This window comes from Hemicordylus capensis, chromosome 4, assembly GCF_027244095.1.
Source record: "Hemicordylus capensis ecotype Gifberg chromosome 4, rHemCap1.1.pri, whole genome shotgun sequence".
In the NCBI taxonomy this organism is placed as follows: Eukaryota; Metazoa; Chordata; class Lepidosauria; order Squamata; family Cordylidae; genus Hemicordylus; species Hemicordylus capensis.
Genome location: NC_069660.1, coordinates 102,829,326 through 102,847,654, shown reverse-complemented (window position 1 = coordinate 102,847,654; position 18,329 = coordinate 102,829,326). Strand labels below are relative to the sequence as shown.

Below are 18,329 nucleotides of genomic sequence, written 5' to 3'. Positions count from 1 at the left end.
CTGCTTTAGAACAACAAAATACACTGTCGGTTGCACCGGTTTGTTGCAAATAAAGTCAGGATGTGCACAAAATGCTTTGTGCAGATGCACGGGGGCTGCACGTGAGCACTTTAGACAGAGGGAGCCCCATCACAGCACAGTCACTTCCAAATGGCCACACCATATCTGCAGGTAAGACAGGCTGCGCTGAGGCTTCCTGCCCAGCATCCTGCAGGCAATGTCATCATGTAAATGGTGCCATGACGAGACCCATGGGATGCTGGGAACAGGGAACTTCCTGTTCCCATGCAGGAAACTTATCTGCAACTTCCTGTTCACATGTAGTGTAGCTTATCTGCAGAGACGGCCATAGACGTATCTAGGGGTGGGCTTGGGGTGGCAAAAGTGCCATGATGCTTCCCACCCCCACCCCAGTTCAGGATTTTTTTAAAAATTAAAAAAACATTTTTTAAAAAACCTGTAGCCCCTTTGGGGGGCTTCCTAAAGGCCGCAGGGGGGTCTGCAAAGGTTCCCCTTCCCCCTGCCAGCCTCTTAAATCACCACCACAGCCCGTCCCAGGCTGATTTTCAGCCCCTTCCAGCCTGCAAAGATTGGTGCGGAAGCCATTTTGGAGGCTGCCGCACATGCTCAAATGGCCTCTGCGAGGCCTGGCAAGGTTTAAGGCCTCGCAGGGACCATTCAAGCATGTGCAGCAGCCATTTTGTTTTCGGTGCCACACATGTTCAGTAATCTTATAAGCCGGCCAGCATCCCCATTTGTTATTCCTATGTTGCAGATAGGAAATTTGCTGGAAGAAAGTCTGACTTTGTGGCAGTGCTGGACAGTGGAATTTGGAGCAATTGAAATAAGTTGGGAGGTCAGAGATGTGGCTACTTTTCATGGATGGGATCTGTGGCATTCAGAAGGAAATCCTGTCCATGACAACTGCTAGGCTAAACATCTAAGCTTGGACACCTTTTGGAAAGACACAAGAAAGACCTAACTCTTTGAACTGGCCTATGGGAACGAATGTGAAACTGGAAAAGGTAAAGAATGTCAGTGGTATTACAAGGAGATTAATTTAATTATGTTTTGCCTTTTATTATCTGCCCCACACTTTTGCTATGTGTTGGTTACACATCTAAACCCAAATCAAAACACAAACTATTTAGAAGGCAGGGTGCATTTCAGAATAACTTTCTGAAATTGTTAAAACTTAAGATCTTTTGATAACAACTTAGTATGTTTAATGTAGTATATGTTCATCCTGATTCAGTTTGTTAGCAGAAATGTTTTGCACTAGTCTTGGCAAGGACAGCAGGAACAGGTGGCAGTCAATCATTTCAATAAAAGGAGGTGTGAACACAACATTGCTACACAAAATTTAAAAAGCAAACACAGGTAGTCAGTCCACATTTAAAGGGCATTGTAGCTGGGGATGATGGGAGTTGTAGAGATGCAATACTGGGAAACTCTGCAGTAAAGGTTGGGAGCGGGAAAGGACGATCTGGGCTTATACACTTATGATGGTCATCACAGAACTTCATTACATGGTGGTGATTTAAGAGGCCGGCGGGGGGGGGAGGGGAACCTTTGCAGACACACACACTCCCGTGGCCTTTAGGAAGCCCCCCAAAGGGGCGACAGGTAAAAATTTTTTTTAAAAAAAATGTAATATAGGTCAGTGTTTGGACAGGGGCGCAATTTCAGTGCTTGCCCTAGGTGCTATTTCCCCTAGATACACCTCTGAGCAGCACCATGGTGGATCTACAGAGGAGTGCCAGAGCGACAGGTAAGACATGCCTTCCTCCATTTCAAGCATCCACATGGATCTGCACAAAGCATTTCGTGTACATCCCAACTTTATTTGCAACAAACTGGCACAACCAACAGTGTATGTGCGTGCACACAGACATTTTAATGTTATAGTTATAAGATTGGCTACTCCAGTCACTGGTTTACTCCCAGAGTTACTCACGAGCACTCCCACTCATGAGAACTCCCAGTGAAAGTAAACTTGTCCCATTAATTTTAATAAGACTGCTTATGGTAACTTAATCTAGATATAAGCCCATGACAGGAGTAGCATAACAGTAACACTTCAGTGTGTGTGTTTGTATACACATATACATAAAAGCACTAAAGTGTCACAATTAGGGAGACAGGCTGCTACAGTCACTGGCTTACACCACACTAAGTTACTCCTTAGAAGCCTTATTGAAATTAATGAGATACGTTTACTTATCCTATTAATTACAATGGGAGTACTCAGTGCTAAATTTCTTAAGCCTGTCAGTCAGGCTAAGGGGAGGGGTACATTGAACTTCAGCACATAGCCAGCCAGCCAGCAGCAGCAGAGGAGGAGGGTCTTCAGCCTCCTCTTTCCCCTTTTGCAGTGGACACATCACTGAGTTCTGTACACAGCTGCAGCACTAGGAGGCTGGAGGAGCAAATTCCTTGGGAACCCATCAAGCACCCCTAGCACTCCCCTGTTGGTAATCCCTGTTCTAAAACATTCAAACCATTTCTTTCATCTCAAATTCATGTTAAGCAGTAAACGAACTAATTCTCCTGCATTTTATGTCAACAGAAAACATTTTCTAGTTTTGTAACATTAATTTCATTCCTGTCTTCCAATCAGGAGCAACACATTTTTATTTGCAAAAGCTGATCATCACACTAACCTTCTTCTTCGTTGAACTCTCTTTTAAACAACAACAGTATAAGATTACTGCAGGTATGTAAACTAACAAATCAGCAACAAGAACTGAAAGACAGAAAAGATATGTATAAGAATCAAACAGATACTGTTTATCAATCGATACTTGTATTGCTTATTTTGCCCCATGTTGCAATCTTATTGTTAACATATAATTTAATCTTGATGTTCTGTTTTCACTCTTTATAGTTTTCGCCTGCAACCGACATATATTTGAATCATTTAAAATACAACGGCCAGCCGAGTTAACTCTTATGTGTTACAGGCATGGGCACTAGAACTTCCTCTTCAGATGTCCTGTGCCTGCAAGAGCATATAGGCATGACTGTTTGTGTACTTCCTTGTATAAGAGCTGCCAGAATCAGAGATGGTGCCTACACCATGAAACACTTCAGAGGGCTGAAAGAGGATGCAGCCACTGCAGCTCCCACTCTCTTCTGCCACCAGGCCTTTCTCCCATTTGCTACCACACTTGCAATGTGAACTGGATGCTTGCTACAGCAGAACAGATAAAGATGAGTGAAGGGACCAACACAGGAACAGTGTGATAGCTGTATTTTCTTTTGGCGCTTGAGCATGTAAGGACATAGAAAACATCTATAAGAGAGCCCCAAGCAAGCCTATTTTTAATGCAGCAGTGCTATGTGCTTCAAGGAGCTACCTTGCAAGCAGTTAATTTTTTGGAATCATGTCTTGTATATAAGGCCTGAACAGCTTCTGGGATTACTACTTTAAATATAAGCCATAATACTGTCAATATGGTAATTTCAAAAACTGGCTAGCCTCAAGGCTAGGAAAACTCTACAAAATTTGATCCATTAGCACCACAGGGATGGTGGCCATGAGTACCCATAAAACAAGTGCTTCTTTCAGAAATGCCACCAAAGAGGAATTGCTCCAAGAAAATTAGTCCAATATCACGCTCTTCACTGAAATCCATTTATAAGTGTTGTGACATGTTTAAAATAGTGATCCCAGAAGCTGTTCAAGATATTATTTCAAAAAAAATGAACTGCTTACAGGGTAGCTCCTTGTCTTCTGAAATCTAAACTTATTGCTTTCTTTTTCTGACTTACTCCTTTCAGTTACATAAAAAAATAAGCCAACAGCTTCTCCTATATGTTCCAAGTCAAGGATGTGTGTAAATCCTGTACCAAGTTAAAGCCGGAGCTTGCAGTCCTGCTCACAGGCTGCTTCAACCCATTTGGAGTTAATGAAATTAAAGAAGCCTAAGAGCACACAGGATTGCAGCCCAAGTGCTGAACACTTTGCGGGGTTAAAGCCCAAAGTTTCTCCAAGTTGACAGAATATTACCTTGCAATTACTTTGATACAAAAAGCATTTATGGTGGTATTTTTTAATTGGCACTATTAATTTTCAAAATGCTGGAAGAAAGATTTCAAGCAACACAGCCTACTCTTCTAGAAGTTCAAAGCATTACAAAAAAATCATCTCAAAAATTATGGTGGATTTGGATATAACACAGAGTTCTGAATTAAAGCTGTTTAAGCAAATTTAAACATCTGAATTATAGGCTAAACTTGCAATTCTGCTAGCTGTACTTGTTGATCCAATAAAAGTGACTGGCTTATCTTGAATGCTTTTTATGTCTTATTCTAGAAGACCAACACTAAAACTTCTATATTGTAATTTCTTTGACAGAATTTGTTATCAGAGCATGTACCTCAGAGAGAGATTTCAAAAATGTATAAAACTAATGGTCAACATTTAACTATATTGAATTCTGTAACCCTGATGCACTAGTTTAATGGCTATTGTTAAAAGAATGTCTATCCATTTTCTTAGTCTGTACATCAATGGTTTGTCAAGCGTGTTGATTTCAGCATTATTAAAGACCATTTCAAGGGTAATTTAGTTCTAGTGATTTTTAAAATATAATCAATTACTAGAGACCAGATGGAAAGGTTTGTGGCCAGCACAAGAGGTGGTGTGGAGGAGTATCTGATTCTGCCCAAGATAATCAGCAATGCTGACACATCAGAAGGGATTTTTGCAGGACTTCAGTCAATCCTATGGTGGAGACAAATACGCTACATAAACTAATAAATGAGGTGTTTAGGCTGCCGATAAGTTTCTCTTGTGACATTACTGTCCATGTTTTTCTTCATTAGCCACCACATTAACAGTCAATTAATATGCTTGTGAAGATGACCACTGGTTCCCCCCCCCCTTCCTTTAGATGTAAAGGTAAATACACACTGATCTTTAGGGTTGCATATTGCAGCACTGGAAAGTTCTGAAAACATTGGGAAAATACTGTTAATGAAAACAACAAATACTGATTTACAATATTTAGAATCAATTGAATTTGCATGTGTATATTAGCATCTACCATGTCTCAGTGAAAACTTCACTTTGTTATAGAATTAGAAGTCCTCAATGTGAGCAAGTGGCAGCACCCAAAACAATATAATGGCATCCAGACACTGGATGCGGTAGCATGCTGTTGGCAGAAGTTCTTTCTGAGAATGGAGAGGTTTGCATTCATGCACAGGGGCCTGGCATGAGCAAAACTTAAATTCACAGAAGGAGCACGCCACTGCACCAAAGTTCTGGGGAATATAGAAGGATCAGGTGCATTTATTAGGTAAACTAAATATATTTATTTATCTATCTATCATATTTTTATACTGCCTGATATGTACATCTCTAGGCGGTGTACACATTTTAATATTAAAAACCACAGATTAAAATACATAAAACACAATAAAAACCAATATAAAACAAATTATTAAAATTAATTCTAATTAAAAGCTTGCAAGAACAGGAGAATCTTGAGGGTCTTCCTGGAAACAAACAGAGAAGAAGACGCTCTGATTTCAGCAGGAAGCATATTCCAAAGCCCTGGGGCAGCCAGAGAGAAAGCCCAGTCTTGAGTCACCACCAGACGAGATGATGGCAAACGTAACTGGACCTCTCCAGAAGATTGTAAAAGGTGGCAGGGTTTATGACAAAGGAGGTGCTCTCTTAAATATCCTGAACCCAAGCCATTAAGGGCTTTATAGGTAATAACCAAAACTTTGTATTTCACCCGGAAACATATCGACAGCCAGTACAGTTCTTTCAAAACTGGTGTTATTTGTTCCAGAGACCAATCTGGCTGCCGCATTCTGTACCAATTGTAGTTTTCAGACTATGTACAAAAGCAGCCCCACAACGAGCGCATTACAGTAGTCTAGTCTGGAGGTTACCAGCATATGTACCACTGTTTAAGGTCCTTCACCTCTAGAAATGGATGTAGCTGATGTATCAGCCAAAGCAGGCGGTCCAGAAGGATACCATGGTTGATGGTATCAAAAGCCGCAGAGAGATCCAAAAGGATCAGCAGAGTCACATTCCCTCTGTTGATAGCCAATTAGAGATCATCCATCTGGCCGACCAAGGTAGTCTCAAACCCATAGCCCACACGAAAGCCAGTTTGAAATGGGTCTAGATAATCTGCATCATACAAAACTGGAGCTGAGAGGCCACCATCCACTCAATCACCTTGCCCAACCATGGAAGATTAGAAACAGGTCTGCAATTTGCTAATTCCGAGGGATCCAGTGTAGCTTTCTTCAAAAGTGGTCTAATAATAGCCTCCTTAACATCCTGCCCTCCCTCAGAGAAGCATTTATAATATTTACCAGACCCTCTCTAATAATATTATTATTAGATGAGATAAGCCAAGTTGGGCAAGGGTCAAGAAAACAGGTTGTAGGGTGCACAGTCTAAAACAGTTTGTCCATTTCCTCAGGAATCACAAACTTAAAATGATCCAATCGAATCCCATAAGAAGAGTTAAGGACACTTCTACAGTAGACTCTGCAGTAACTGTGGAATCCAGCTCAGCCTGAATGGAAGAAATTTTATCTGCAAAAAAGTTGTTAAAAATGACACAGCAAGTAACTGATTGTTCCGAGCTTAAATTCAAGGGGGGTACATACTAACCCCGTCACAACCCTAGACAACTCAGCTGGACATGAGTTTGCAGAAGCAATGCGGGCAGAAAAGAACTGCTTCTTTGCCGTCCGCACTGCCAGAGCATAAATCTTCAAATGTGCTTCGTGTTGTATCAGATCAGACTCACACCAAGTCTTCCTCCACTTGCGCCCTAGTCATCCACCTCGCCGCTTCAGCTCCTGTCTTTAAAGCAAGTTGGAGAGGACGCTTAGGAGAGACTGTGTCTACTGCTCTAGTGAGTTCATTATTCCATGTTTGCACCAAAGCATCAACAGAATCACTTGTAGAGCCAACCCTAAACCCTTCCAGGGCTTCTTGGAATCCTATCGGATCCAATAACCTCCTTGTGCAGACCAATCTAATAAGTCCTTTATCCCTGCAGAGGTGGGTCAAGGCTGTAAGTTCTACCTTAACCAGATGGTGATCCGTCCATGACAATGGGGAGATGACAGGAGTCCCCACCCATGGAACACCACCCTGAGCAGAGCAAAAAACCAAATTGAGTGTGTGACCAGCATCATGTGTTGGTCCAGAGACCAACTGGAATAGGCCCACTGTTGTCATGGCCGCTATGAACTCTTGAGCCACTCCCGACAACCCGGTCCCAAAGCAAACATTGAAGTCCCCCACCAACAACCACCTGGGCCACTCCAATGCCAACTCAGCAACCAGGTCCATCAGCTGTGTTATGGTCTCCAATGGTCAGCGGGGTGATCAGTACACCAGCAGAAGTCCTAAGTCTTGGTGCCTAGACTTAGGTATACACATTCAATATAGGCCAAATCCCTGACAGGGAACCTGGTAAGGGAAGTGGTATTCTTATAATCAAAGAGCTGGTAGGCCTGCCAAAGAGGCAATAGCAATTAAATTTCTGAATTCCCTTCCCCTATAATGACGCACTGGCCTACCAACGCCATATCTTCATAAATTACCCACCACCACTGGTATAGCTGCCCCAAGGTCATCCCCCTCCTCATCTCTGTTCAACCCAAGACACACACCTGTATCAAGCCTAACTAAAAACTAAGCAACAATTAAGTGAGCAGGACTCTACCTTCCAATGATCCAGAACAATAAGTTGGTCCCGGCCCTCAGTCCACCCCCAAAAGCCACCACCAAAGGCCAGCCTCCTTTGGTGGCCAGCTAGCCCTGGTCCCTTTTTAAATCAAAAAGGCCCCAGGGACCACCTCTCATGTTGGCTTCTGGAGCCTGGCAGCTGGAACAGCCCCCACACAGCTGCAGCATGTCAAGGCAATTGGATCATGGCTGCAGCCAGCACAGGATCAACAGATGGTGAAACGCTGCTACTCAAGGCCAGAGGGAGAGAGGGCCAGCTCTGCAAACTTCCCAGCTCAAGCAAGGGGAACTTCTGCTGGTAAAAGAACAGACACCAGCCTCCCAGCAAGCTCTCTTCTTACGGATGGAGAACAGAATTCAGCCCATAGGAAAATGCTCTCTCTTTCTTGAGGAAGAGAGTGATGATGATGATGATGATGATGAAAAACACTTGGGACTATGTGAGAAGTGCTTTTCCTTCAAGTTACGACAGAGATCCAGCTATGGGGGAAAGGTGGGAGGGTTGAGCTAATTGTCTGGGGGCACTTGCCCTCCCCTCACACACTCTGGTACTGCCTATGGGCTGGATGAGGAATAACAAACTGAATCCAGAAAAGACAGAGGTACTTATTGTGCAGGGTTGGAACTTGGCAGATGATTTTGATCTGCCAGTTCTGGATGCGGTCACACTTCCCCAGAAGGAACAGTCTGGGGGTGGTTCCGGATCCAAATCTCTCTCAGGTCTCAGGTTGATGTGGTGGCCAGAGGTGCTTTCTATCAGCTTCAGCTGATATACCAGCTGCGTTTGTTTCTTAAGATAAACGATCTCAGAACAGTGGTTCACATGCTGGCAACCTCCAGACTTGACTACTGCAATGTATTGTATAAGGGGCTGCCTTTGTACGTAGTCCAGAAATTGCAATTGGTACAGAATGTGGCAGCCAGGTTGGTCTCCTGGTCATCTTGAAGAGACAATATTAGTACTATACTAAAAGTATAGTATTACTATAGTAATACTATGTAGTATTACTATACTAATACTACACCACCAATGGGTTTCCAGACAAAATACAAGGTGTAATTATAACCTATAAAGCCCTAAAGACTTTAGGCCCTGGGTATTTAAGAGAACATCTTCTTTGCCATGAGCCCCACCACCCATTGAGATCCTCCAGAGAGATTCGTCTGCAGCTGCCATCTGTTGGCTACACAGGGACGCACCTTCTCTGTTGCCCCGAGACTCTGGAATGCACTCCCTGCTGAAATGAGCCTCCCCATCTCTGACAACTTTTTGAAAGTTCCTAAAGACTAATTTTTCACCCAAGCTCTTTAAAAACTAGTCTGTTTTAAGGTTTTCATTTTAAATTTATTTTATGTTGTTGCAAACCACCGAAAGATGGAAGTTTGGTCTACAAATTTGACTAACAGACAGACAGGGCACATGGGTGGAATCTGGTTAGTCCAAAATTCTACTGGTTTAATGTTATCCACATATTGTAGACAAACAGAAAGGCATAGCTAATAATAGTAATGAACTCAAGAGTGTTGTCAAATTTTAGTCTTCTATACTATAAATTAGCAAAACTATTATGTCAAGTAGACAAATTGATCCAATGCTGCTCTATAAATGCTGCCGCTTAAGTAGTAACTGTCACTCTCCCTGGCAACTCAGGCAGAGACATATTCTCCTCACAGTAACCTTTTGTCAGTCTAAAGTTGCATTGGTGTTAGGGATATGGTGTTCCTCCAAATTATGATGCAAGGGCCACTGTGGGAGTACCCTTTCCTCATTGCTCCTTTCCTTGTATCCTCCTCACCTTGAGAACATTCCTTGCATGGTTTCTCTATATCACAGAGTATAGAATGAGATGTTTAAAAAAAAAAACATTGCGAGCTCCTCCTGGGGAGGGAAAACGCCATTTTCTACCTGTTGCACGCATGAATAACTTGTGTGGCTGACTTTCATAACCACGGGATGTATGCAGAGCAATCCAACTAGGATCTATTAACTTTGCGCTGTAAAATGAAGTACAGAAACATAAAAAGTAGGGAATTCTCTCAGCTGAATATTCAGCCTAGCAACACAATAATAGTTAAACAATCATCAGTAATGAAAAAATGGAAATCTTCTTTTACATATTGTAGTATAAAAGCATATTCTAATATACAAATAAAGAAGCTGCCAGATGTTGAGCAAATGTCCTCCGCCACCCCATATTAATAATCCCCACCTCAGATGAATCTGTAAGCATTCTCTTCTTATGTAAATCCAATTTTTTTTAGGGACTTTTATGGCTGAAGGCCATGATGGAGGAAAAAATCCTCAATCATAAACTTAAAATGGACTAGTTCAGGCATCATATGGAACCATGATGAGAACTTGGCTCTGCATCCATTCCCCAAGCCATGGGAGAACGTGCTCCCCTCTCCTCTGCCCATGCAAGCCCAAAGAACTCTACTTCCAATATAGGTTAAAAACAACCAACATCAGTCATGACATCTGAACAGACAAATCTTGGTTTATTCTAACCCACTTTCCTATAACAAACCAAGTTATAAACCCAACGTTTGAAGTAAGTTTCATATCTCTCCATATCTCTGTTTATTTTAGGAAAGTTGATTAGAATAAGTCAGGATCATCCATTCGGCCTTAGTTTATTCTAACCTACATCAGAAGTAGAATATTTTTGGAGACTCACTTAAATAAGAGGGAGGAGTATGCACTCATGAGGTTCAAGGATGTTACAAAGAACGAAGCTTTAACTGTGGTTCTATGTGATGCCTGAATCAGCCCAATAACTCAATAAATGCACATGACAGAGATATTTCTGTCAGTTTCAAGCAAATTCTTTAATGTGAGTCTTCATGTATATCTGTTCCCCAAATTAGCAGCTGACAATGTGGGTATAACAATGTGTGGGTATAGGTGCTAAGTGAGAAGTGGTGCTACTGCTGAGTTCCCAAATAAAGTAGCATCAGCACTCACACAGTGGGCTGCAAATTTCAACAACCTCCCCTTCCCCAGAAGTGCTCTGTGCCACATGACAATATATCCTTGAAGGCTACGTGACCTTCAGGGACATCTGTTTAGGTGACACTGTTTAGGTGGCACAGAGGGTATCCAAAGGAAAGGTAAGTTGCTTTTCTTAGTTCCCACTTGCACAATTGCTGATGCTGCATTAGCTGAAGCCATCATCAGCATCAGCCCTTCTCACCTAGCACCCACACTTGGTTCATCTGGGTGCCAGCCAGCCAACATCAACAAGCCAAAGCTCTATGCACTTGAGGCTCCCATTACTAAACTGTACACCCAAAGTTCTGTGAATACAGAACTTTCATCTGCTATAGCTCTCAGCAGCACACACACACACTTGCCTATGCAAGGATATAATAATGCCACAGCTCCCATAGAGCTTTGGATTTTATAACCACAGAACAGTTTGTCAATATTTTACACTATTCCAGATTTCCTGTTAAAATGCTTGGGCCCAGAAGATATAAAATACAAGCTGGATCCAAAGAAGTGCAAGCAGAGTTTTGTGAAACAGGACTTTCCTGCTCATCCTGGAAATCTGCTTTTAAGGGATGAGGAACCCTGCAGAACAATGTTAAGTGGGGTGAAAGGGGTTGCATCAGAAGGGAGGAATTGGGGGAAATGGGGCACCTGTTATGCACAAGCAGAAGGGGCTCTCCATTCACAACTTCCCTGCTACAATCCAATATTATTTCAAATGCATGGAGGGAACATGTAAAATGTTCAAACAATCTGATATTTGGGCAAAGAGATTTACTGTTTACATAAAATACAGAGCTATGAGACAAAATACAAGACACTCCCTTTTCCACTAGTGATTTGATAATAATCCCTTCAGCTCCAGTCAAACAAATGCAAAATTATTTAAAATTATATGAATTAAGTCATAGTGTCCTCATGGTTCCACAGGCATAAATAATCTTTTCCCCCCCAGAATATGAACTACAAACATGGCAATGATTCCAGGATTATGACCCCAATGCAAAGTAATGCAGGCCCATTTGTGGTACACAGACCTTACAATACGCATAGTCTTTTCCATTCAATACAACAATGAAGGAGATGCACAGAGATGTCATTGTCAGACCTGAGAAAACCTTTATGTATGTGGAACTTGTATGTGTACATCAGAACACCCATGCATTCAGAACCTCTGAATTGTATTGCATTAGCCTATCTCTTCTAATCCTATTCATATGTTATGTTCAACACATGTACAATCCGTGTACATATTGAATGCACATACAGCAGTACACTTCCCATCTGTACCATGCATTTGGGGTGCCTGTACTTAGGTGTGCTTTTAAAGTGAATGCACATACAGTCATACACACAGAAACATCTAACTGTATACACACACCTGTACTCAAGTACAACATAATAACTGTATAAGGCTTCAAAGATGTATTTTAAATAAACCCCAAATAGTTAACTTACACATAAGCACACAAAAGACTGTGATAAGCAGTAAGAGGTGGATAGTCAAGGCCCCAGTATTGTAAATCATTGTCACTGCTGTTGAAGTACCTGAAAAACAAAACGAAACTTTAAAATTAATATTTAAAAGTTTTGACATATTTTATAGAAAGCTTCACTTAATTTTGGTTATGCCAACCTGTTAAGAATGTAGCCAGTTTAAGTAGTGGTAAAGACACTTCTTAAAAAATGCTAGTGTTTTGTTGCAGATTGCTTCTTTACTGAAACAATTATCAACACTCATAGTTATAGTGCATACTAATGTTAATGTTTGTGTAAGTGGGGAAGGCAGCAGTACGAATTGGAAGGGGATAGAATATGTGCCTATGACAGCTAAAAATGTTCTGGGAAATAAATATTTATTTCTATGAAACAGAACTGAAATAATCAAAATCTACTGGACTATGAAAGTCTTGTAGAAATGTTTGTCTCAAATGCTGTGATTCACAAGATCTGATATACTAGATTCTGATACTTGCATTTTTATCTTTATATATGATAAACTCTGGCACTACAATGTTAGACATTTTCTAGTAGTCTCTGCATACGTGTTCATGGAGCAGCACTAATGATTTTTTCCTTCCTCTCCTAGTTCTTTGGATTCGAGCCAACATACTCTAGGACCAATTGACTTAATAAGGCCCTGAGCTGGCTTTGACAAGATGGTATTTTCAATCCTGAGATTAGCCTGTCTTAACCAGGACAATATGTGCTCACTAAGTTGGAGCAACAGAAAAGGGAATAAAGAGTTTGGAGTTATTTAAAATGTATTGAACTTAAACCATCGACAGAGCAGCTTTTATTTTATCAAAAATTTAAAGCCCTCAGTTTTGGACTTTAGTGGGCTATATAATCTTAAAGGTTTCTTCTGTTGGCCCATAATGTTCCAATGGGCAAATTCAGATAACACAGTAAACACTGAACCTCCGGGTCTCAGAGTTCAGCAGCAAACCCAACTTCCAGTGGCAGCAGACAGGGTTATGCTGACATTGGTCATGTCATGTGAACCCACTGTTAGCATTTTCCAACAGATTTTAGGTTCCAAATCCAACATCTGTAGCCAACTTCTACTGTGGTTTATATTATTGATTTTATTTATTTATTCAGTTTATAAAGTGGCTCAGGGCAGTTTACGTTAAAATAAAAAACATATAATAAAACAATTAAAATATTTTTTAAAACCATTTAAACCAGATTAAAATTAAAATTAGATATAATTAAAAGCCAGGCTAAAAAGATGGATCTTTAAGGTTCTCCTGAAGACCTGTTGAGTTCAAAACTTAAATGTTGGGTTCAGAACCTAAAGTCACCATAAATATAACAATATTGGCAGGTTTGCACAATACAACCAGTGTCAGGATATTCCCACACACACCACCGGAAGTCAGGGTCACTGCTGAACTCCGAGAACCAGTGGTCCAGCTTTTAATGTATTGCCTGAACCTGCCCTATTAGAAAGATATCACTAGATTTCTTGAACAGGATTCTTGAGCATTTTCAGTGTCTATTTCTGCCACTTGCAGATTGCAGAGTGTTGGGGGGGGCACTGACCTCTGTGTGGGATATATTAATTGAGTCCAGTTACTATTGTCACTAACTGGTAATCTTAAATCCATTCCTACCAAATTTATGTCTACTAAGTGGTTCCGCAGTCTTCAGCACAGATTCTCTCTTACTATGCCTAAGAGAAATTACACAGATCTAATGCTAACTCCGTCCTCTGCTCCAAAAACAGAGCACCCATCCATCTGAGCTTAAGAAGAATGATTGACCACTCTTGTCAGAAAACACAAACTGCTGTGCTTAGGAAAAAAAGACTGCCCTTATCAAGCATAACTAGATAGTACTGTTGGCTTGCAAAGGATTAGGAATTTCTAAAGACCCTAACAACAGCTGTAACTGAGTTATCGACACAATAGTTGACAAGGGTCATGAACCTGCTCAGACATGTCAGCAGTAACAAATTCAACTGGCCCTCCAAACTATCCCAAGAAAGTAACCTCCAGAGAACAATATGGAAGTGCAAAAGCAAAAGGGTTTTCATTCATACGACTATTCTGTACTTATGTTTCTGTGGAGAACAGTCAGAATTTAGCCACATCTTCAAGTTGAAAGGCAGAAGGTTTTATTCAATGAAAATAAAAGTTACAAAAATAAGACATCAGAACCTTTAAATCTCTGTGAAACAGAGTGACTAGTATTTTATAATTGCCAAGGGGCAAATTCTTAGCTTTTCCAGTCTATCCACTCAAATGCAGCCAATTTTTGACATTTATTACAATAAATGATATTTCTTGAATACCTTATGAGCAGCCTGAAGTATCTTATGAACAATTCATGATAAATCATATTTCTTAAAGCTGCATCTCTGCCCCTTATCCCACCGTTCAAAATTTCTCATGCCAGGACAGTTTAACTCCTTCATTTGGATTTTAATATCTTGCAATTTACTAGTTAGTATCCCACTCACTTCATCATGTATTGTGCTCTGATTCAGGCTTAGATTCCATAGGGGGAAATGTGTATATGCTGATGGGGTAAAAGGTAAGAACTGCCACTTTTCTAACTTGCAATATAAGGAGGAAAGATGCTGTCAAGGTTGTCTTTAATAAATATGCATGGGCTCCAAAGAAAGATAGAGAAGAAAGGCAGAAAGATTTAAATGCGTGCCTCTGGCTCAGAAAAATCACATGCAAGAAAACTACATACAAATCACATTTGTAGTTTACTGCCTACCTTTTTAATATACTTTGTTTCTGAACAAAGGAAGTGAACGTGAAGTACATGGAAATATCTGAGCATATTACTGAACCCTCTTGAAAGACAAAGACTTTTGGGGAACTGTCTGAAAATGCACCCTTTTGCACCTAGCAGAAGGGATCACAAATTGCTGCAACAGCAAAACTCAGCCACTACCAAAATGCTTCCTGTTACACTTTCCACACTGTCATAACTGTTATGCACAGTTATGTAGCAATCTATGCAGGACAAATGTTGACTTTCTAGCATGAATCTAGTAGAACACACTGGTTGACTGTAGTGTGCAGTTTTGATGACAAATGCACCCTCATTAGCCTTTGTCCTCTTGATTGTCAGTTCTAGTGTCTTATTAATCTTTATCAAATCAGATTTCAAGCAGACACTCCCTACTTCCCTTACTCCTACTATCCCAGTACTCCATGACATAAAGCCATTCCTGGGTGTGGGTGTGTATATATATACACACACACACTAGGGATGTGCACGAATCAATTTTCTCGATTCGATTTGTGCCAAAATTGAATCACCCCAATTTGTTTTGTGTCTGAATCTGTCCCCCCATGTACAATCTGTGAATTCGATTAAATTTGATTAAATTTTGATTATCAAATTTTGATTAAATTCAGATTTAGATTAATTAGACCACTTATATATGTCCTAGGGGCACCAAATTCAGGGTGATGGGTAGGTCCCCATAGGTGCCACCTACCACCCAAATTTCAAGGCAGTGGGGCACTTGGTTAATTTTTATGACTTTTTAAAAAGTTTTTACAGATTTTGTATATGTCCACCATAGGAAATAATGGGGATTCGAAGTCACCCTATCCTAACCCTGACATGGACCACCAGCTTTATTATTATTAATAACAACAACAACAATAAAGCTGGTGGTCATATAATAAAGCTGGTGTTCCATGTTAGGGTTATTAATAAGAAGAAGAAGAAGCAGCAGCAGCAGCAGAAGCAGCAGCTAAGCTCCAGCCCTTGTAGAAGTGGAGTTATGGAGCAAAATGTGCGGTCACTATTTTTCAAGTGTTTGGATTCTTAGGTGTATAATAACTTTTCCTCATAGTGAATCCCTATGAGGATTCATTGAACACCTTCATTTCTTCTGTTCATTTTGACTGTCCTTGGACAGTGACAACTGCCATGTGTAAACTACACACACACACACACACACACACACACACACACACACACTGGGGTACTCAGTTTATTTTTTAGGAATTTTTGAAGAGTAGATTCTTTGGTGTCTTCATTACACACCTTCATTTCTTCTGTTCATTCTGTGAGGAATTAGCGGCATCCCATGTGCCTGCCAACAACCCCCCCCCCCAACCTGCAAGCAACTGGGTACTCAGTTTATATTTTAGGAATATTTTAGGTGTTTAGACTCTTTGGGATGTAATGAATCCTAATACGGATTCATTAATCCTAATATGGATTCATTATGAGGAAAGATTATAAAACACCAGAGTCTAAACACTTGAAAAAGTTCATAGAGCAGAAACTGAGTAGTACCCCATTGCCTTGCGGGTGGAAGGGGGTGTAGTTGGCACATGGCAGTCCACAGCTGACACTGTCAAAAGACAGTCAACATGAATAGAAGAAATGAAGGTGTGTAATGAATCCTCATAGGGATTCACGGAGGGGAAGTTATTATACACCAAAGAATACAAAGACTTGAAAAATAGTGAACACACATTTTCTCCATAACTTTACTTCTACAAGGACGAAAACTTAGCTTTCTTTTTTAAATGAAATGGAATCTGGGGAAATTGATAGGAGGAATCTGAATCTCAAGTCGATTTGAATCAAATCTGGTGTGATTCGATTTGGACCTGAATCTAGCCAATGGACTACAGGGGTGTTTTGTTCTGTCTCCAAATCACCTGAATCAGCTAGATTCGGGTATAAATTGATTTGTACCCAAATCAATTCACAAATCCCTGTTACATATTATATTCACTGCAACCTTTACATCTGAATATATAAAGTTGCCTTATATCAAGTCAAACCATCTCAATATTTTCTACTATGACTAGCAAAGGTTTCCAGCAGCCCTGATATCAGAGACCATCATCTTTTATTTTTAATTAGAGCTGCCAAGGATTGAACATGACACTTTGTGTGCTCTGTCACTGACCTATGACTCCCACTATGGAGACCCCTCTGTACCAGGTTTATCAGACTGGACAGTTTACTGTAGTCTTTGGAAGATGAGAAAGATACCATGAAAAAGAACTCTTCAGCCTTGGGCAACCTCTTCCCTTAGAATTCCCTACTCATAAATTCGACCTCCCTCATTACCTCCTCCCTGCATTCTTAACTACATTTCTGTCCTACCCTACCTCTCTTCTGCTATACTGAGTCCTATTATGCTTTTAGATATTGGGTGCATCCTAGGTAGCCTTTTGCCATACAGTTTCATTCTTGCCCTGCCTTTCCCTTCTATGGTCTTGCTCAACAGCAACTGTCAATCTTTTCCACTTCCCAAAGCCCTACATGGTCTGGGACCATGTCACTACCTATGTTACCTTAAGGACTGTCTTCACCCTTATGTACCTGCCTGGGTGGGCCTTAAGCTCTTCATATCAGGCTCTGCTATCTGGTCCATTGCAGGCTCATATCCATCTTGTAAGGACTAGGGACAGAACCTTTCAATAGTAGCATCATGCATGTGGAACTCCTACCGGATAGGTTTCCACACTTATGGCTTTTTAATAGCCGCTTAAGACTCACTTTTTAAGGATAGCTTTTAACAGGCTATTAAAATTTTTATACTGGTTTTATATATTAAACTGTTGCTTTGTTGGTCATTGCTGGATTTACTATTTTACTATCTATTTTAATATGAACTGCTTTGTGCAACTTTTTATTTTTAGAAAAAAAGTGTAGAAATATTTTAAAACAAACATACATATAAAGCTGCCAAGCTTACTAAATAGAAGCAATGTTTGACCCAAGCTGTTGGAAACAGAAATATAAGGATGGAAGTGTGAAAATTATAAATCCACTACTTTTGTCTTAATTTCTGGTTTTTAGAGCTTTTACATTGCTTACAAATCTAAAATAATTTTAAAAGCTTGTTTAAATTGGAGAAAATTTCAAGTGTACATTTTGTTACAGCTTTGCTAAAACTCCAATTGAGTATAATGGTTTGGATCCCAGCTCATTACTCTGCTTGTGCTAAGCTCCTTCCATGTATGGGAGTTGCACTCATGCAAGAACCGCTTCTGCTGAAACAACTCTCCTTCCATTCTACCATGGAAGAAACGACTACAAATTAAGCAGCAAGTTGGGATCCAAGCCATTATTATTTTTCAGGGATAGGAATAGTTA

At 40.5% G+C, this 18,329-nt stretch overlaps 1 protein-coding gene and 1 long non-coding RNA gene across 13 annotated transcripts in view; one reads left to right on the top strand and one right to left on the bottom strand.

Annotated features, from left to right (window-relative positions):
- The window catches only part of LOC128324041 (uncharacterized), a 28,535-nt gene extending 23,966 nt beyond the window's left edge, over positions 1 to 4,569 (top strand). For 3 of the 6 annotated variants that reach the window (XR_008306594.1, XR_008306591.1, XR_008306589.1), the window contains 3 exons: positions 776 to 1,025; positions 2,621 to 2,716; positions 2,888 to 4,569. This is a non-coding gene — a long non-coding RNA (uncharacterized LOC128324041). The remainder of the gene's footprint in view (positions 1 to 775; positions 1,026 to 2,620; positions 2,717 to 2,887) is intronic. The other 3 variants (XR_008306592.1, XR_008306595.1, XR_008306590.1) reach the window with 2 other exon arrangements.
- The window catches only part of ALG6 (ALG6 alpha-1,3-glucosyltransferase), a 39,674-nt gene that overhangs the window by 13,164 nt on the left and 8,181 nt on the right, over positions 1 to 18,329 (bottom strand). For 6 of the 7 annotated variants that reach the window (XM_053248144.1, XM_053248139.1, XM_053248143.1 and 3 more), the window contains exons 4-6: positions 12,189 to 12,278; positions 9,645 to 9,733; positions 2,664 to 2,746 (exon numbers count right to left, since the gene is read on the bottom strand). In XM_053248144.1, the coding sequence (XP_053104119.1) occupies positions 2,664 to 2,746; positions 9,645 to 9,733; positions 12,189 to 12,278 (262 nt within the window). Of the gene's footprint in view, positions 1 to 2,663; positions 2,747 to 4,918; positions 5,072 to 9,644; positions 9,734 to 12,188; positions 12,279 to 18,329 lie in introns of those variants that run through there. The other variant, XM_053248145.1, reaches the window with a different exon arrangement.